At 49.2% G+C, this 14828-nt stretch overlaps 1 protein-coding gene across 8 annotated transcripts in view; it reads right to left on the bottom strand.

Moving 5' to 3' along the window:
* Positions 1-1606: 1606 nt before the first annotated feature.
* The window catches only part of ELFN1 (extracellular leucine rich repeat and fibronectin type III domain containing 1), a 1469111-nt gene continuing 1455889 nt past the window's right edge, over positions 1607-14828 (bottom strand). For all 8 annotated transcript variants that reach the window (XM_069647629.1, XM_069647625.1, XM_069647628.1 and 5 more), the window contains one exon: positions 1607-5224. In XM_069647629.1, coding sequence (XP_069503730.1) covers positions 2407-4806 — 2400 coding nt within the window. In that variant the 5' untranslated portion in view covers positions 4807-5224 and the 3' untranslated portion in view covers positions 1607-2406. The remainder of the gene's footprint in view (positions 5225-14828) is intronic.

The raw sequence follows: 14828 nt of genomic DNA on the forward strand, positions 1-14828 counted from the left end.
AATACCTAAATACAGCTACTAGGGTTTAAAAGGCGTGCACCTTTTATACTTTACCAGTAACATAATAGGAAGCCCTCCTCCCATGTGCTATTTTGCAGGTGTTCATGATTAATCGTCTGAGAGGAAAAAGTGTATGGGGTGTGAGAAAAATCAGACCCACCTTCCCATGTCCCCCATCTCCTCACACGCAACATTCCTGCCCGCTGCCCCCTGGCGGGCTCCTACAATACATAATTTCAGATTCAAGCACTGGTTACTGGGAAATGAATATGAAACACAATGAGGGTGTGATCATTGCTCGTTGCCTTCATTGTGTGCATCCCTTTGTAGAGAAAGAGAAGAGCTATTCATTAACATCACAACTGATAAAGGAACAATAATAATCAATTAATAAAGTTTTGAGATTCAACTATTAAGGTGCAACACAATCTGAACTCAGCATCCTTGCCTTTATTGATCTCATTGTAGGTGAACATGGGGTTGTCCCCTCATGGGCTTTAAGGCTGCATGTATGTTGAAGTATGCCTGGACAGTAGGTTTTAGTGCACATATGATCATGTATAGGCATACTGAAACCAAAGAGGAGTGCAGAGTCGCCTACTGCAATGTGAGTGTAGCATACAAGCCAACATTATCCATTCCATTTGGGATGATTCCACTTATGGTTTTAACATTGCATTCTGGGACTTGTAGTGCTGGATCTCCCCCATTGTAAACCTAGGATTACAAGTCCCAGAATGCAAACTTGAAACGCGGACTGGACAAGTGTCTCGGGAATGGAATAAATAATGTTAGCAAGTATGCTGTACACTACGAATATTCAAGGTGCAGTTCATGGAGTTAGACACACCTGCGCACATACATGTGCTTAGTTTGTGGAGGCATTTCTCGATAGAACACTGTTCCATTCACCGGATTGTAATGGCACCAGAGCCAGTAAGTAGATAGGGTGTAGCCTCCATGTTTGACTGTAAATTTAAAACAAATAATAATCTGAAATCAATGAAGAGGTTGTATTAGACCCAAAAGAGATGTGGGCCGAGCTTCCAGCCCACCAATTCTACCATTGCCCCTCCCCAAACTCCCCATTCATGAGCTTCCAGCCCACCAATTCTACCATTGCCCCTCCCCAAACTCCCCATTCATGAGCTTCCAGCCCACCAATTCTACCATTGCCCCTCCCCAAACTCCCCATTCATGAGCTTCCAGCCCACCAATTCTACCATTGCCCCCTCCCCAAACTCCCCATTCATGAGCTTCCAGCCCACCAATTCTACCATTGCTTCCTCCCCCAACTCCCTATTCATGAGCTTCCAGCCCACCAATTCTACCATTGCCCCCTCCCCAAACTCCCCATTCATGAGCTTCCAGCCCACCAATTCTACCATTGCCCCCTGCCCCAACGCCCTTTTCATGTGCTTCCAGCCCACCAATTCTACCATTCCTCTCCTCCCCCAACTCCCCATTCATTAGCTTCCAGCCCACCAATTCTACCATTGCCCCCCCTCCCCAAACTGCCCATTCATGAGCTTCCAGCCCACCAATTCTACCATAGCCCCCTCCACCAACTCCCCATTCATGACCGCAATAACGAGAAGAATTCTGGTTTTCTGCAAGAATGTGTCTTTTTTTCATTTCTCAGTGCAGTTCGCCTCATTCAAAATTCAAAAGACAATCATTCATTGAAAAAACACCCGACCTCCCCGCAAACAGAACATTTTTCAAATAAAAAAACAGCCTTTTTTTCTAAAATCCAAGATTAAAACCTGGTACAAACAAGGTGAATGTCAGGATATAGGTATACATTTTTTTTCTTTCTCGTGTTTTGTCCTCTTTACAGCAAACTTTGCAAATATAGAATCTTTTTCTGTAGCTGTACAGGTAATGATCGCAGGCTTGAATACAGTGACTCGCGCCGGATGCCTGTCCAAGAGAGAGCCTTCGGAAAGTCAGCACTGGAAGACTCGGTTTACACCCAACACATACCCTCAAAGAACGTGGAGGACTTTTTTCACTTTTTGCAGGGGAATACATGTACATAGAGTATTCACGAAATCACAGAATGGAGAATCATGCGGTGCAACGTCAGTTTGGAGCAGACAGCCCCACGCCAGAAATCTGGACCTCTCTTTCTCTGAAATTTTAACTTTTTTTTCTTAATTAAAAAAAAGAAAAAACATTTTCTTTTTCTGTTCACAGTTTTATTGTCTTCCTTTTCTGATTTGGTGCATAAACTCACAGACGTGAGATCTCTGTTATATCTGTTATATTATATATATAATAATTCTATATTCTCTTAAACTTTTTGTAGATTTTTAAGACAGTCTGAATAAAAATAGCTGCTGTTTTTTGATGTTTTGATTTTGGTCCAGTTTAGTGTAAGTCACGAGTATTTGTAGTGAGGACTCAGGACTTGTGCTGGGCTGAGACGCCCTTCCAGTAGTCTAGGATGTCGTGAAGATCCTCGTCTTTGGCAAACTGGACCTTTTTGCGCAGGGCGTGGCCGGCCGCCATGTACTCCTCCTCGTCTTTGTGACGCTTGCGGTGCAGCTTGAACCGTTCCCAGATGCTGTGGGAAGGTTTGCACATGTACTCAGGACTGGAGGTGTAGCTCAGGTTGTGGTACTGAGGAGAGAGCTGAGAGTAGGCCAGCTCCCTAGGGCGGGGTCTGGTCAAAGGTTCCAGGATTGATGGCTTGCGCCCGGCCATGGTGTCGTGCTGCTCCCCCTGGTGAGACCCTGGGTAAGAATGCCGGTGCTCGCTGTACTGGCGGATCTTCTCAGCTTCTGCCCGCAGAATTGCGGCAGCTGGCGTCACAGTGAGGATGGTGTCTGCTGTCGGAGACGTCTTTTCGATGTATTTGGGTTCTGATTTGTGTCCGACAACAGCAGAACCTTCTGAGCGAAAAGACCTGGGGCTGCGTACAGAGCCACTGGAGGAAGTGCTTGAGCGTTTTGGTGGGACTTCCATGCTGTGGTGCCTCTGCAAGGGGTGAGAGTAACTTTCTTTGTACACAGGGGACAGGAAGCCATGCTTGCTGGAAATCTGCTCTGAGATTAGCACCAGCTGAGGCTCTGCTGTGGAAACTGCCCCTGACTTCACCCCCTGGAAAGAGGTGGACTCAGATTTCAAGGCATCAATGCAGTTGTTGATGATCTGATTGACCTTGTCCACCTCTTTGGCGATGGTGGAGATTTCGGCCACTGAGCTCTGGCTATCTGGTGGCATGGACATCTCGCAATCCCTTCTCTCAGACTGTTCACCCGTCCGCACCTCCATGTAGTTGCCTTTTGTGGTTTTCGGAGTCTCGCTACTCTCGATCAACTTGTACTGCTCCACTTCCCCAACAGATGGTAGGTAAGGGATGCGGGAGATGCCCTCTTCCCTCATCATTTGTCCCTGGGAGAGCTGCGTGATGCTCGGCGTCTCCATCTCGGGACCATACTTCAACTCAATGATTGTCTTTTTCATGCTCCCTGCTGCTTTTTTGTGCTTCTCTTCCTGTTGCCGCTTCTTGCGCAGGCAATAGTAGACCACGCCCAGGATGATAACCATGCCAAAGAGGCAGCCCAGGATGGTCATGATGTAGTGGGTAGCAGTTGATGGGGTAGGCACCGGTTCCCCCATCTTGTAACTGAGGGTGGTAAACGTGAGGCAGGTGTGGTTGAACCTTAAAGAGTTACGGATGGAGGCAACACAATACGTATATTCTGTGTGGGGTTTTAGTGGCTCCACTGTGATCACCTCCTTCTCCAGCTTCAGGGTCTGTATGTCAGTAAAGAAGCCATTATTGAAAAGGACCAGGCTATACATCTTACTATACGGGTAAGGTATATGAACTGCCAGCGTCGCCATCGTGTGAGTTGCCCTGATAAGCTCGATGCTGAGACGTGCTTTTGAGTCTGGAGGGGGTGTGTTTAGGGATATCAAAGGGGTGGTACCATCCCCTGAGAAGCAGTCATCATCTGAGCATGGGCTTTGCGGGGGTTCTGTGGTAATCGGATACCTGGGAGCCATAAAAGGGGGCATCACAGTGTATGGCCCATCTGTGCAGAGAGAGGAAAGCATGCTCAGTGCATTTCGGTAGTTGGACCGTCCTTGGCCCAGCAGGAAGTACCCAGAGTAATCAGGGGGCGAGTCACACTGCATGCGATCATATGTGCGTGTCTTGTTGGTGAATTCGGCCAGCCATTTTAGGAAGCCCAGGAGTTCACATGAACAGTAGAAAGGGTTGCTGTACAACTCACACACAGACAACTTGCTGAGGCCAAAAAAAGTGGAGCTGTCTAGCCTCTGGATCCTATTAATAGATAGGTCAATGTTCATAATGTTTGGACACTCCCAGAAGGCATTGGGAGTCACGGTTTCAATGAGGTTTGCTTGTAGGTAGAGGTACTCCAGCTTGCCCAGACCCCTGAGGATTCCCTCAGTCAAGTTTCTCAGTCGGTTGTAGCCCAGCTGCAGTACCAGAAGATTGAACTGACCCGAGAAGGCCCCATCTTCTATGTAGGACACCTCGTTCTTGGTCAGGTTGAGGTATGTCAGGTTGCCAAAGCGGTTAAGCGACGAATAGTGGACGCTCTTGATTTTGTTCTCATTGAGACGCAGGTCCACAATGGTGCTGTTGATGTGCTGTGGTATAGACTCATATGGAGGCTGGTTCTGGCTGCAGATGGCGAGCCAGACGAAACCCTTGTCTCCTTCAATCAGCCAGCAGTCTCCTTGGACCCGGCCCATGTAGAGGACAGAAATCACCATGGCCCAAAGACAGAGTACTGGAGTCACCGTCCCACTTTGACCTGCCATCGGGAAGAGAATCTTGGAGGAGAAATTCCCTGGTTTAACTAGAGCGGTGAGGATGAACACAGAGAAAAACTAAATGTTATGAATCTGCGTGACTCTTCTTTGTGTCACCTCACGCGTCATGGTTTCAAGCAAGAGTCTTTTTTCCGAAATGAAAACTGTGCCAGGGAGAGTTCTCTGTTGGAAGACTTGTCGTTGTCTTGCAATGCAGGTTTATACTCCGGGGGCGTTGAGAATCTGAATCCCTTTCCAGCGCTTACAGGCCGAGAGCCAGAGTCATTGTGTGCAGGCAAAAGAACAGCGTGGAGATGTTGGCTTTCCTTTTTCTTCTGCTGCTAGGCATCTCCTTTCCTTCTCTGACCGCCTCGCTGTCTGCTGCTCACGGCTGCTCTCCTTGTGCCTGTCTCTTCACCATGTGCTCCTAAAAAGAGAAGGTGAAAAGATTTAGGAGCTGCATTCTACAAACACATAATATAATTCAAGGCAATCCTTACAATACTTCTATGGTGCCATTAAAATGGTGTGGTAAACAGAATATAAGAAGATATTGAAGAACATGATACTTTCCAGGTAGGTTCATGCTCAACATCTAACATGCTTAACTCAAACACAATGTCTTGACTGATTGACCTTCGCTGTGGGACCTTCTGCACCTTATCCATCTCCACCGTGGAGGCCATACATTCTATGGCCATGCAGTATCGCACCTATCCTTCTTAAAACCCCACCTCAGTCAACTAATCGTTCCAACTCTGGCCTGGCTTGCCGAGCCGATGAATAGTAAAAGTCCAGGCTACTTTTGAGAAGAAACTGCATTCAATGCACTTTCCTAGACATTATGTGCATATTGTTTGGTCCTTCTGAAACCTCTAAAGGGGATTTCTGTTCAGTGGGTGGACTGGCACACTGGCACCAACATGTTCATCTAGAATAAGCAAAAAAGCACCAAGCACACCTATTCAAAAATAGAAATAACTTTAGTTTGCTCCCAAAATTTGTAGATACATTTGGTATTCAGGTAAAAGTATTTGAGGTGCAGGGGAGAAGTGCTCAGCCTTGTTATCTAGGTTGGGATATATAACAAGAGAAAGATTTCCTAGGTAGGAACCCTGCATTCCCTGCACACTATCTATAAGGCAAAGCCTGAATGTGTATTTATATTTGAATGATGGTCTGCTGTTGCAGACTCCAATGTAGGAGCTAATAACTAGGCTTCCCTCTTTTTATAAATAATATTTTTGTCACGATTTAGACATTTGTAACCTCATGAATACAAGGTAATTTCAAAGGATGGCACAAATATCCTTTGACAACTTTTGGATTATGTTAGAAAACAAGCATTTTTATTATACATTTGATGTAAATAGCCCAGCGCGTTTCGAGTTTGTATCACTCTTCATCAGGGGCATACATTATTTTTCATACACATTTCTATAAGGAAAGAAAACATTTAAATATATATTCCTCCATACCTTTCTGTGGCATTCTGTAGTCTTGGGCAAGCCCCCTTCAAAGCAACCTGATCACCAGCCTCTGGTCCAATCACAAAAAACCAAAGCCCTCATTAAGCACACCCAAGCGGAGTAGAAAAACGGCGTTAAAACACCCCTTTAAGATTGGCAGGATGAGGAGTTTGAGTAGTTGATGGAGGAAGGAGTTTGGCTGAGGCTGGCATGAGACAAGAATACCGAGAAGAGAACAAGGGGAGAGTGCTGGAGGTTTGAGAGAGTCTGGAGGAGACTGGATGAAGAGAGAAGTGACACTGTCGGTAGGAGAGTTTTTGGGGAGTGGAGGAGGCTCACCATCAGAGGAGGAGAGAAAGGTGTGGGGGTGCTGGAGGGAGACACATTTGCCATCAGCAGGAGGCGAGATATTGAGGAATAAGGAGGTAGTCCCTTGAGGAAGAGAGGGGGAGTTTAAGTAGGTTGGAGGAGAATGTATACCATCTAAATAGAGATAGAATATCAGGAGATTGGATGAGAAACACCAGGAGACTCGCTGTCCACTCCTAGCTTCCATCTCCTTCCCCCTCCTAACATTGAGGTTAGACTGAAAAAGCCAATATAAGAGATCCCACTACTACACCTGAGGAGGGTGGAGAGAACACGTATCCCTCTTAGACAGAGATACAGGTTGGTGCAGGAAGGAACTAGAGCTGGAACTATATGATGCAATTTCACCAGGGTACTTGGTGCTCACGCTAGGAAGGTGTGAGCAAGGAGGCCTGAAGTGGATGGGCCTCAGTAGGCCTATCATCGTACTGAACCAAGGAGGGTTCGGAAACCCAGCAAACCTGCATCCCAAAGAAAAGGACCAGCGTTATTAATCAGACTCTCACACAGTGGACAGACCACTCAGCTGGAACTATTGTAAGGGACATTTTTAGGCATTATATTACCACTCATTATTTGTCGTTGCGATCAAAATAAACCTCTTTCCGAATATTTTTACCTACCCTTTTGTCAGCCTGTTTTTGCCTCCCACATGGCTATCCTGTCGGAGTGAAAATTTGTAGTACTTTCTTTACGTATGCTTAGTGGAATGTCTCCGTCGAGATACCCACAAATTTTCACTCGATGTGACATACGTATTCAGTGACAAATTTGTCCCATTTCAATAGGAGGAACCTGGTCAATGTTAATCCTAGATCGTCATATTCCTTTTAGCGATTCTTCTGCACATTGTTTATCCGTCAACAAAAGTCACGTTTTGACGGCCAAAGTTAAATAGCCCTCTTGTCAAGAAGCTGGCAAGCAATTTAGCTAATGCTGAAAGCCCATTGTTGTCAAATCCAAGACATTTGTGCCAATACCTACCTCAGTGCATTCAATGGTACTATTATTCCATGAATCCAGCTGACAGATCTGCAAGGTGGTGCTAAAGCACAGTCCCATGTCAGGTGGTTGTTCGTTTGCTGGGTTTTGAAGGTTCTATGGGCCTCATTACACATTGGGCCTCATTACGACTCAGGCGGTAAGGGTTTTACGGCGGCGTAAACAGCGCCGACCCTTACCGCCTGAGTACGAGGTCCCTTAGCGCCATGGCGGATTTAACACCTGCTTTTAGCAGGTGTTAAAATCCATGGCGCTAAGGGACCATGGAGTTAATTACGCCACCGTAATTTACGGTGGCGTAATTAACGCCTTCCCCACTCCCATTATGCCCTATGGGGCAAAAATGGGAATGGGGAAGGGTAAATGGGGATTGGGGACTTACCGCCCCGCCAACCTCGGAATGGGGCGGTAAGTCCGCCAACCACCATGGCGTAAACATAGTTTACGCCATGGTGGTAAAGTCACGGCCCAGGCGGTAACTTACCGCCTGGGTCGTAATGAGGCCCATTATGCGGTAAATACCGGTACCACCATGGAGAAAAGGGGAATTACCACCCCATTCCAAGGTTGGCGCGGCGGTAATTCCCCCTTTCTCCATGGCCCTTCCCCATTCCCATTTTTGCCCCATAGGGATCAATGGGAATGGGGAAGGAGCTAATTACGGTACCGCAAATTGCGGTACAGTAATTAGCACCAAGGTCCCTTTGCGGGTCCCAACTTTAACGGCTGGTCTACACCAGCCGTTTAGGTCGGGTCCCGCAAAGGGACCTCGTAGTAAGGGGGTAAGGGTTTACCGGTACCGGTGCCCTTACTGGTACCGGTAAACCCTTACCGCCTACCGTGTAATGAGGCCCTATGTGTTATGTTCGAAAAACAATCCATCAAATTCATTTTTATCACATTTTTGTTTTGATTTGGTAGATTGTGCAGCAAATATATGCAGGGAAACACCCCCTCACCCACTGCAGCTCCCCCATTACCTCCCCACATTAGTTATGACCCACCCCCCACATATATTTGGGACAAAATTTGATGAAATACGTTTGTTGAAAATTAATTTGATGGATTCTCCCAAGAGAAAACCTCCCTATTCTGTTTTGAAACCCTAAGCAAAACAAACAAAACATCTACTATGAAGGTAGACCAGCTCAATGCGGAAGTCCTGTTCCACGGGAATGATATGAAGGCAGGGCAATATTTACCAACGAGGGAGTGAAGGATAAATCCCAATAAAAAGGCGACCGATGTAAATTAGTCTCTGTTAGGCCCGGACGGGGTCTTCGAAAGGAGGACAGACACACCGATGGAGAATACACGTCTATCTTTATTCGCATACATGTACTAACTTCCCTTCCAGCTCCTCCCCTCCTCTGGACGTACCTCCCACATGATGTCTCTCACGCGGTGGGGTTGCATTCTCTTAAGGAGACACGAACCCTGCAGTAGCATGGCCCCGTAACATCACCCCCGGACGAAATGTCCTTGCATAGAGTTCAACACTCTTCGACCAGGCGAGCTGGTTTCTTTATGGCACGTTGGGGCCGGGTGCTGGTACCTTCTTGAGGATCTTCTTCAGGTCTCTCTATCCTCTTGACTCCTGGCCGAGGAGAGAACCTTGGAGGAGTCCACAGTGTGTCTCGCCCATCCACTATCATCGCTTCAGGGTCTGGGTTTTGTGGTCCCTCGGGATCTGTGGTTGTCGCCAACTTGAACTTTGAGCAGTTCCTTTTGATTTCTCTCTCTTCATTTTTGGCAGTCACCATTGTTCCTCTTACGGCCGTGACCTGTAGTGTCTGCGGGGAGAATCTAGGGTCACTCTTCTTTACTGTTGGCTGTTGGACGAAGACCTCGTCTCCTACTTGAAAGTCTTTCGGACGTGCTCGCCGCTTTTCATCGGTTTGGGTGCGGGCTCGTTCTTTTCTCTGCGCATCTCTCTCTAGGAGTTGCATGTCTGTGTCCGGTCTGTTCAACGGATGTTGGATGATCCTTGTGCGAACTTGGTATTTTATCATAAGTTCAGCTGGGGTCCTATTTGTCGCTTCATGCGGCGTGGTTCTGTAGTCCCGAAGCATTCGGCACAGAGCTTGGTGGAGATCTACATTTTCTAGCTTGGCTCTTTGTACTGTTTTCTTGATGGATGACATGAATCGTTCCGCCATGCCGTTTGCTTGGGGCCAGAGTGGCGTTATTTTCTGATGTTTAAATCCCAAGTGTTTTGCCAGCTTTGAGAAATCATGTCCACAGAAAGGGGGTCCGTTGTCAGATTTGATCACGTCTGGTATGCCCCATTCGCTCACTACTTCATCAAAGATTGCCGCTACTTGTGCAAATGCCGTGGATGATGACCTTTTGACGATGGGGAAGCGTGAGTGTTCATCAATGAACAGGAGTAGGTATTCTCCTGACTCCAGGGGCCCGTAGAAGTCTACCGCCACCCTTTCCCAGGGGCGTTCTGGGATCTGTGTCACCTGTAGAGGTGCAGGTGCCTCCTCTCTGGCCGTGCATTGGCATGCAATGCAGTTTCTAACCCATCGGTCAACTAAGGCATCGAGAAAAGGAAACCATACGTGGCGTCGTAGTTGGCGCTTAGTGTTGTCTGCGCCTCTATGTCCTTCATGTGCTGTCCTGATTATTTCAGACCTCAGGGCCGTTGGGATTATTATTCTGCACCCTCTGAGAAGTATGGTACTGTCTTGTACCGCCAGCTCTGAGTGAATTCTAGCAATCCTTTCCACTTCGTCTCGGTTTGCTCCTGGGTGTGTTGACAGTGCTCTTTTGTAGTCTTTCCACTTGTTGCGTTCTGTGAGTTCGATCGCCAAGGCCATGGATGGGTCCGCTGCTGTCGCGAGCGCCACCGTTTCTAGTGACATTGCCGGAGGTAGTGCGTTGGTGGTGACATAGCTTATGTATTCTACGTCGCCCTGTCTTGGCGTGGACGTTCCAGAGGGGTGTCTCGACATATAGTCGGCTGGATTGTGTTCGCCCCCCGGTCGATGAATGATGTGAAAGTCATATTCTTGCAGCCGGATGCCCCATCGTTCGATTCTGGGGGGCATTTTTGTCCGCGGGTTCCCAAACAGCGACAGGAGGGCCTGGTGATCCGTTATAAGGGTGAATCTTTTCCCAATGATAAAGTTGTGAAAGTGTTCACATGCCCAGACTGCTGTTAGACTCTCTTTTTCCGCTTGGGAGTATGCGGCCTCGGGGCGCGCAAGTGCTCTGCTGGCATATGCCACAACATGTCTCGGGTGATCGCCAGTGCCGGTCTGAGTATAGCACCTAGTCCTACCGGACTCGCATCGACCACTATTTCAGTGTGCCACTCCGGGTCGAAGTAGGCCAGCTTCCGTGCTTCTGCTAGGGAGTGTTTAATGGAGTCAAACGCCTCCTGGCATTCAGTGGTCCAGGCGAAGAGCATGTCTTTCTGGAGTAGCTTCCGAAGAGGTTCCGTGATGGTGGCATAGTGGGGTATGTATCGGGTGCAATACCCAGCCATACCCAGGAAGGAACGGACGTCGGCTAACTGTCTTGGGGCTTGTAGATTGAAGATAGTGGCCACTTTGTCGGGGTCTGGTGTCATCCCATCGGCCGAAAAGATGTGTCCAAAGAATTTTAGCTTGCTTTTGCTGAATCTGCATTTTTCCACGTTTAGCGTGAGGCCTGCGTCCTGTATGGCTTTGCACGTGGCACGAAGGGCTGTGTCATGTTCTTCACGAGTGTGCCCGAATACCAGTATGTCGTCGCTGTAGTTCAGCGTGCCTTTGATTGGACGTATGAGTTGCCTGATGGCTTCATGAAAAATTTCGGCAGCTGACGAAATCCCAAAGTTTAGGCGTTTGTACCGATACAGCCCGTCGTGTGTGGCAAACGTGGTGATCCCTCTGGATTCCGGGTGGAGTACCATCTGGTGGTAACCCTGGTTCAAATCCAGTTTTGAGAAAAGGGTGGATTTGTTCAATTGAACTATCATATCTTCATTTTGTGGCCCTGGATGCCTTTCACGTTGGATTGCTGTATTGGCTATGCGCATGTCGACGCAGAGTCTAAGTCGTCCACCCTCCTTTGGTACTATTACCAACGGGAATACCCACGGAGTCGGACCCGTGGCTGGTTCAATTATCCCGTCAGTTAGGAGTTGATTGAGTTCTGCCGAGACTGCGGCCTGAAGATGGAACCCAACTCTTCTCGGGTGTTGCGGTACAGGTCGGACGGTGGGATCTATGTGGAGTTTCACGGGTGGTCCTTTCAGTTGACCTAGGCCCTTGCAGATAAGAGGGAACTCTTTTAGGATGTCATCACGCGACATCATTCCAGTTTGGGCCGGTGCTGATGCGAGGGCGAAAACTTTCTCCCGCGCCTCCAGGGTTGGGTCCGTCGACCAGATTTTGTCCCCTTCGCCGACGTGTATGTCTATGAGTCCCAGGCACGACGCTGTTCTGTAACTGAGCAGGCATCTGCCTTTGGTAGGGCTGCGAATGACGTGGATGTCCGTCGTGGTGGAATGGTTATCATGGATGAGTCGACGACTGAAAAATCCAATCGATTGCAGAGGAGTTGTGGCCCCCCATTGGTAGATCTTGGAGTTTGAGGGTGTCAGGGGCGGCCGGTCGGTGATCTGATTGAACTCCTTCTCGCCCATTATGTTAACGGTGGCTCCCGAGTCTACCAGGAAACAGAATTGTTGGCCTGCTATGTCGACGGGAATCTTGGGTGCCTCCCGGGCCTCGCCTTCATCCATGATGAGGTTCACATATTCGTTGTGTGGATACTGATTGTAGTGGTCGAAATCCTGTAGGCCTCCTTGAGATCCTCCCTCATATTGTGAGAATTGTTCCGGGGGCCCGTCGTATTCGTCTCTGATGTGGGAGACTTGCTCTTCACCCTCGGGCTCTTGACTGTTATCCATGGGGTACACCTCTTCGACTACTCTGACGTACCTCCGTGGAGTTTGGGCGTATGGACGAGGTTGATAGGCTTGGGTTAGGGGGTTTCTGACCGGCGTTCTGACCTGAGGGGCAATTGAGAACTTTTGTGTGGGGAACGGTCTGCCTTCTCTGCAGACCGATTGGAAGTGTCCCTCTCTGCCGCAGTTGCCGCATCTTTGTGAAATGGCGGGGCAGGTTCCTGCATGAGGGAAAGACATTCCACAGCGGTAGCATTGGCGTTGGGTCCTCGGCGTCGTGGAATAGTTGGGGTTGCCGCCTTTATCCCCTTGTCTTGCGTTGGCCTGCAGTGCTGCAACGGTTTCAGTATTTTCTTGTCTCGTCGAGGCTGTGTTCGAGATTTGGGACACTTGCTTTTCAACCCTCTCTAGAATTCTGGCCATCTGGCTCACTTCCTCTATGGTGATAGGTTTTTTGAGGAGTTGTTTCTTTAAGGTTTGAGACACACAGCCTTCGATAATCCTCAACCGTATGGCTTCGTCAAGTGAGAAGGCTTCGAACTGACAGTTGGCCCCTTTAATTCGCAGGCGGGTTATGAATTCATCGATGGTTTCATCGACCCTCTGTGTGCATAGGTTAAATACGTATCTTTCGTAGTCTCTGTTGGGTTCAATTACCAATCTTCTGTTTATGGCCGCTATTAGTGTTGGGAAGTCAGCTTGTTCAGCGGGGGGAATGGTCTTGGTAAGGATTTTGATGTCATTGCCCGCCAGATTTAAGAACATGCTGCGTAGCCTAGGGGATTTGTCTTCCCCAGCAGCATCAATGAAGGTGTTAAAGTCCTCCAGCCACTCAGTCCATCTTGGACCTTTGTCTGCCTGTGGCATCATCGAAAATTGGGGTGGCATGCGCCATGCTGTAGTTGCAGTGTTCCTTGCAGGGGCTGGGGCATTTGGTGGTTGATGGGCCTGAGGTGAGCTCATGCTGAGGGATTATGCAGCAGTCCGCGCGTCTCTGATTATGTGTGGCAGCAGTGTTGTTAGACCCACCTCTTATGGCTTCCAGGCTTCCGTAGCGTCTGTTGATGAGTCGTCGTGTAGTCAGCGTAGGCCGCGTGGTGCCTGGCACGTGGGTTCTCTGTGGCGTGGTGTTGCGGTTCTTTTGCAGGAAACGCGCCTGGGATCAGGCGACGCCGCTGGGTTCACTCGGGCGGAGGAGAAAACGGGCCTGGGATCAGGCTCGGCGCCGGGCTCGGAAAACGCCCACGGCGCGGACGCGCTGTTTGCGCGGCAAGGAGGAGGCAGGCTGGGCGCCGGGCGCGGAGTAGGCCGCGGCGCGGACACGCTGTCGGCGTGGTGAGGAGGAGGCGGGCCTGGGATCAGGCACGTGCGTCGGGCTGGAAGGCGCCCGCGGCACGGAACAGAGCGGGATCGCTGCTCGCAAAGGAGGAGGAGGATTCGGTGGTCTGGTAGGTCAACTCGTCGCCAAATTTTAGGCCCGGACGGGGTCTTCGAAAGTAGGACAGACACACCGATGGAGAATACACGTCTATCTTTATTCGCATACATGTACTAACTGCCCTTCCAGCTCCTCCCCTCCTCTTGACGTACCTCCCACGTGATGTCTCTCACGTGGTGGGGTTGCATTCTCTTAAGGAGACACGAACCCTGCAGTAGCATGGCCCCGTAACAGTCTCCACTGTTACAGTACAGTGGAGTGTCTGGGATTACAGGTAACATGGGTTCCTAGGGGAGAACAACGTTAATTTAAAAAAGAATCGTCAAAACATGGGCAAAAAAAGGGCCAGAATGGCCTGAAGCAGAAGCCTTACCAGAAGGCCAACTCTACGGGTTGCGCTCACTTAGTGCTCGGCAAAGGGTGGCTGCTCTGCAGCGTGTTCAGTCAGTAGTTTCTTCCACGATGGACCAGCTCACGCAGACCACAATCTGTTGGTGTCCAGTGATTGCTCTCTGTCACTATCCGAGTGCTGGGGCAGTTTCTTTAGCTGGTTCTTTTCCACTGCTTGTGGCCACACCATCTTGGGCAACCCCTTACACTTCATAGCGGGTGGGTGCCCTGCAAATGCTCATGGCTCCTTCAGTAGACCGGCAGGTCCTTGCTTGGGCCAACTCATCCAGGTCTTCTAGGAGCTGCAGACTGGTCCGTAATCCTCCTTTCGCTGGAGCTCTGGGTTTGCATAGCTTCTTACTCCTTTCTTAGCCCTCCCACCGCCCGCACCCCCACACCCCTACCCTGGCATTCAATCTAGGGGTAGCAGGCAAACAGTCCTTTCCCAAGCTGGCAGTCT

This window comes from Ambystoma mexicanum, chromosome 2q, assembly GCF_040938575.1.
Source record: "Ambystoma mexicanum isolate Mex_15411 chromosome 2q, UKY_AmexF1_1, whole genome shotgun sequence".
Classification (NCBI taxonomy): Eukaryota; Metazoa; Chordata; class Amphibia; order Caudata; family Ambystomatidae; genus Ambystoma; species Ambystoma mexicanum.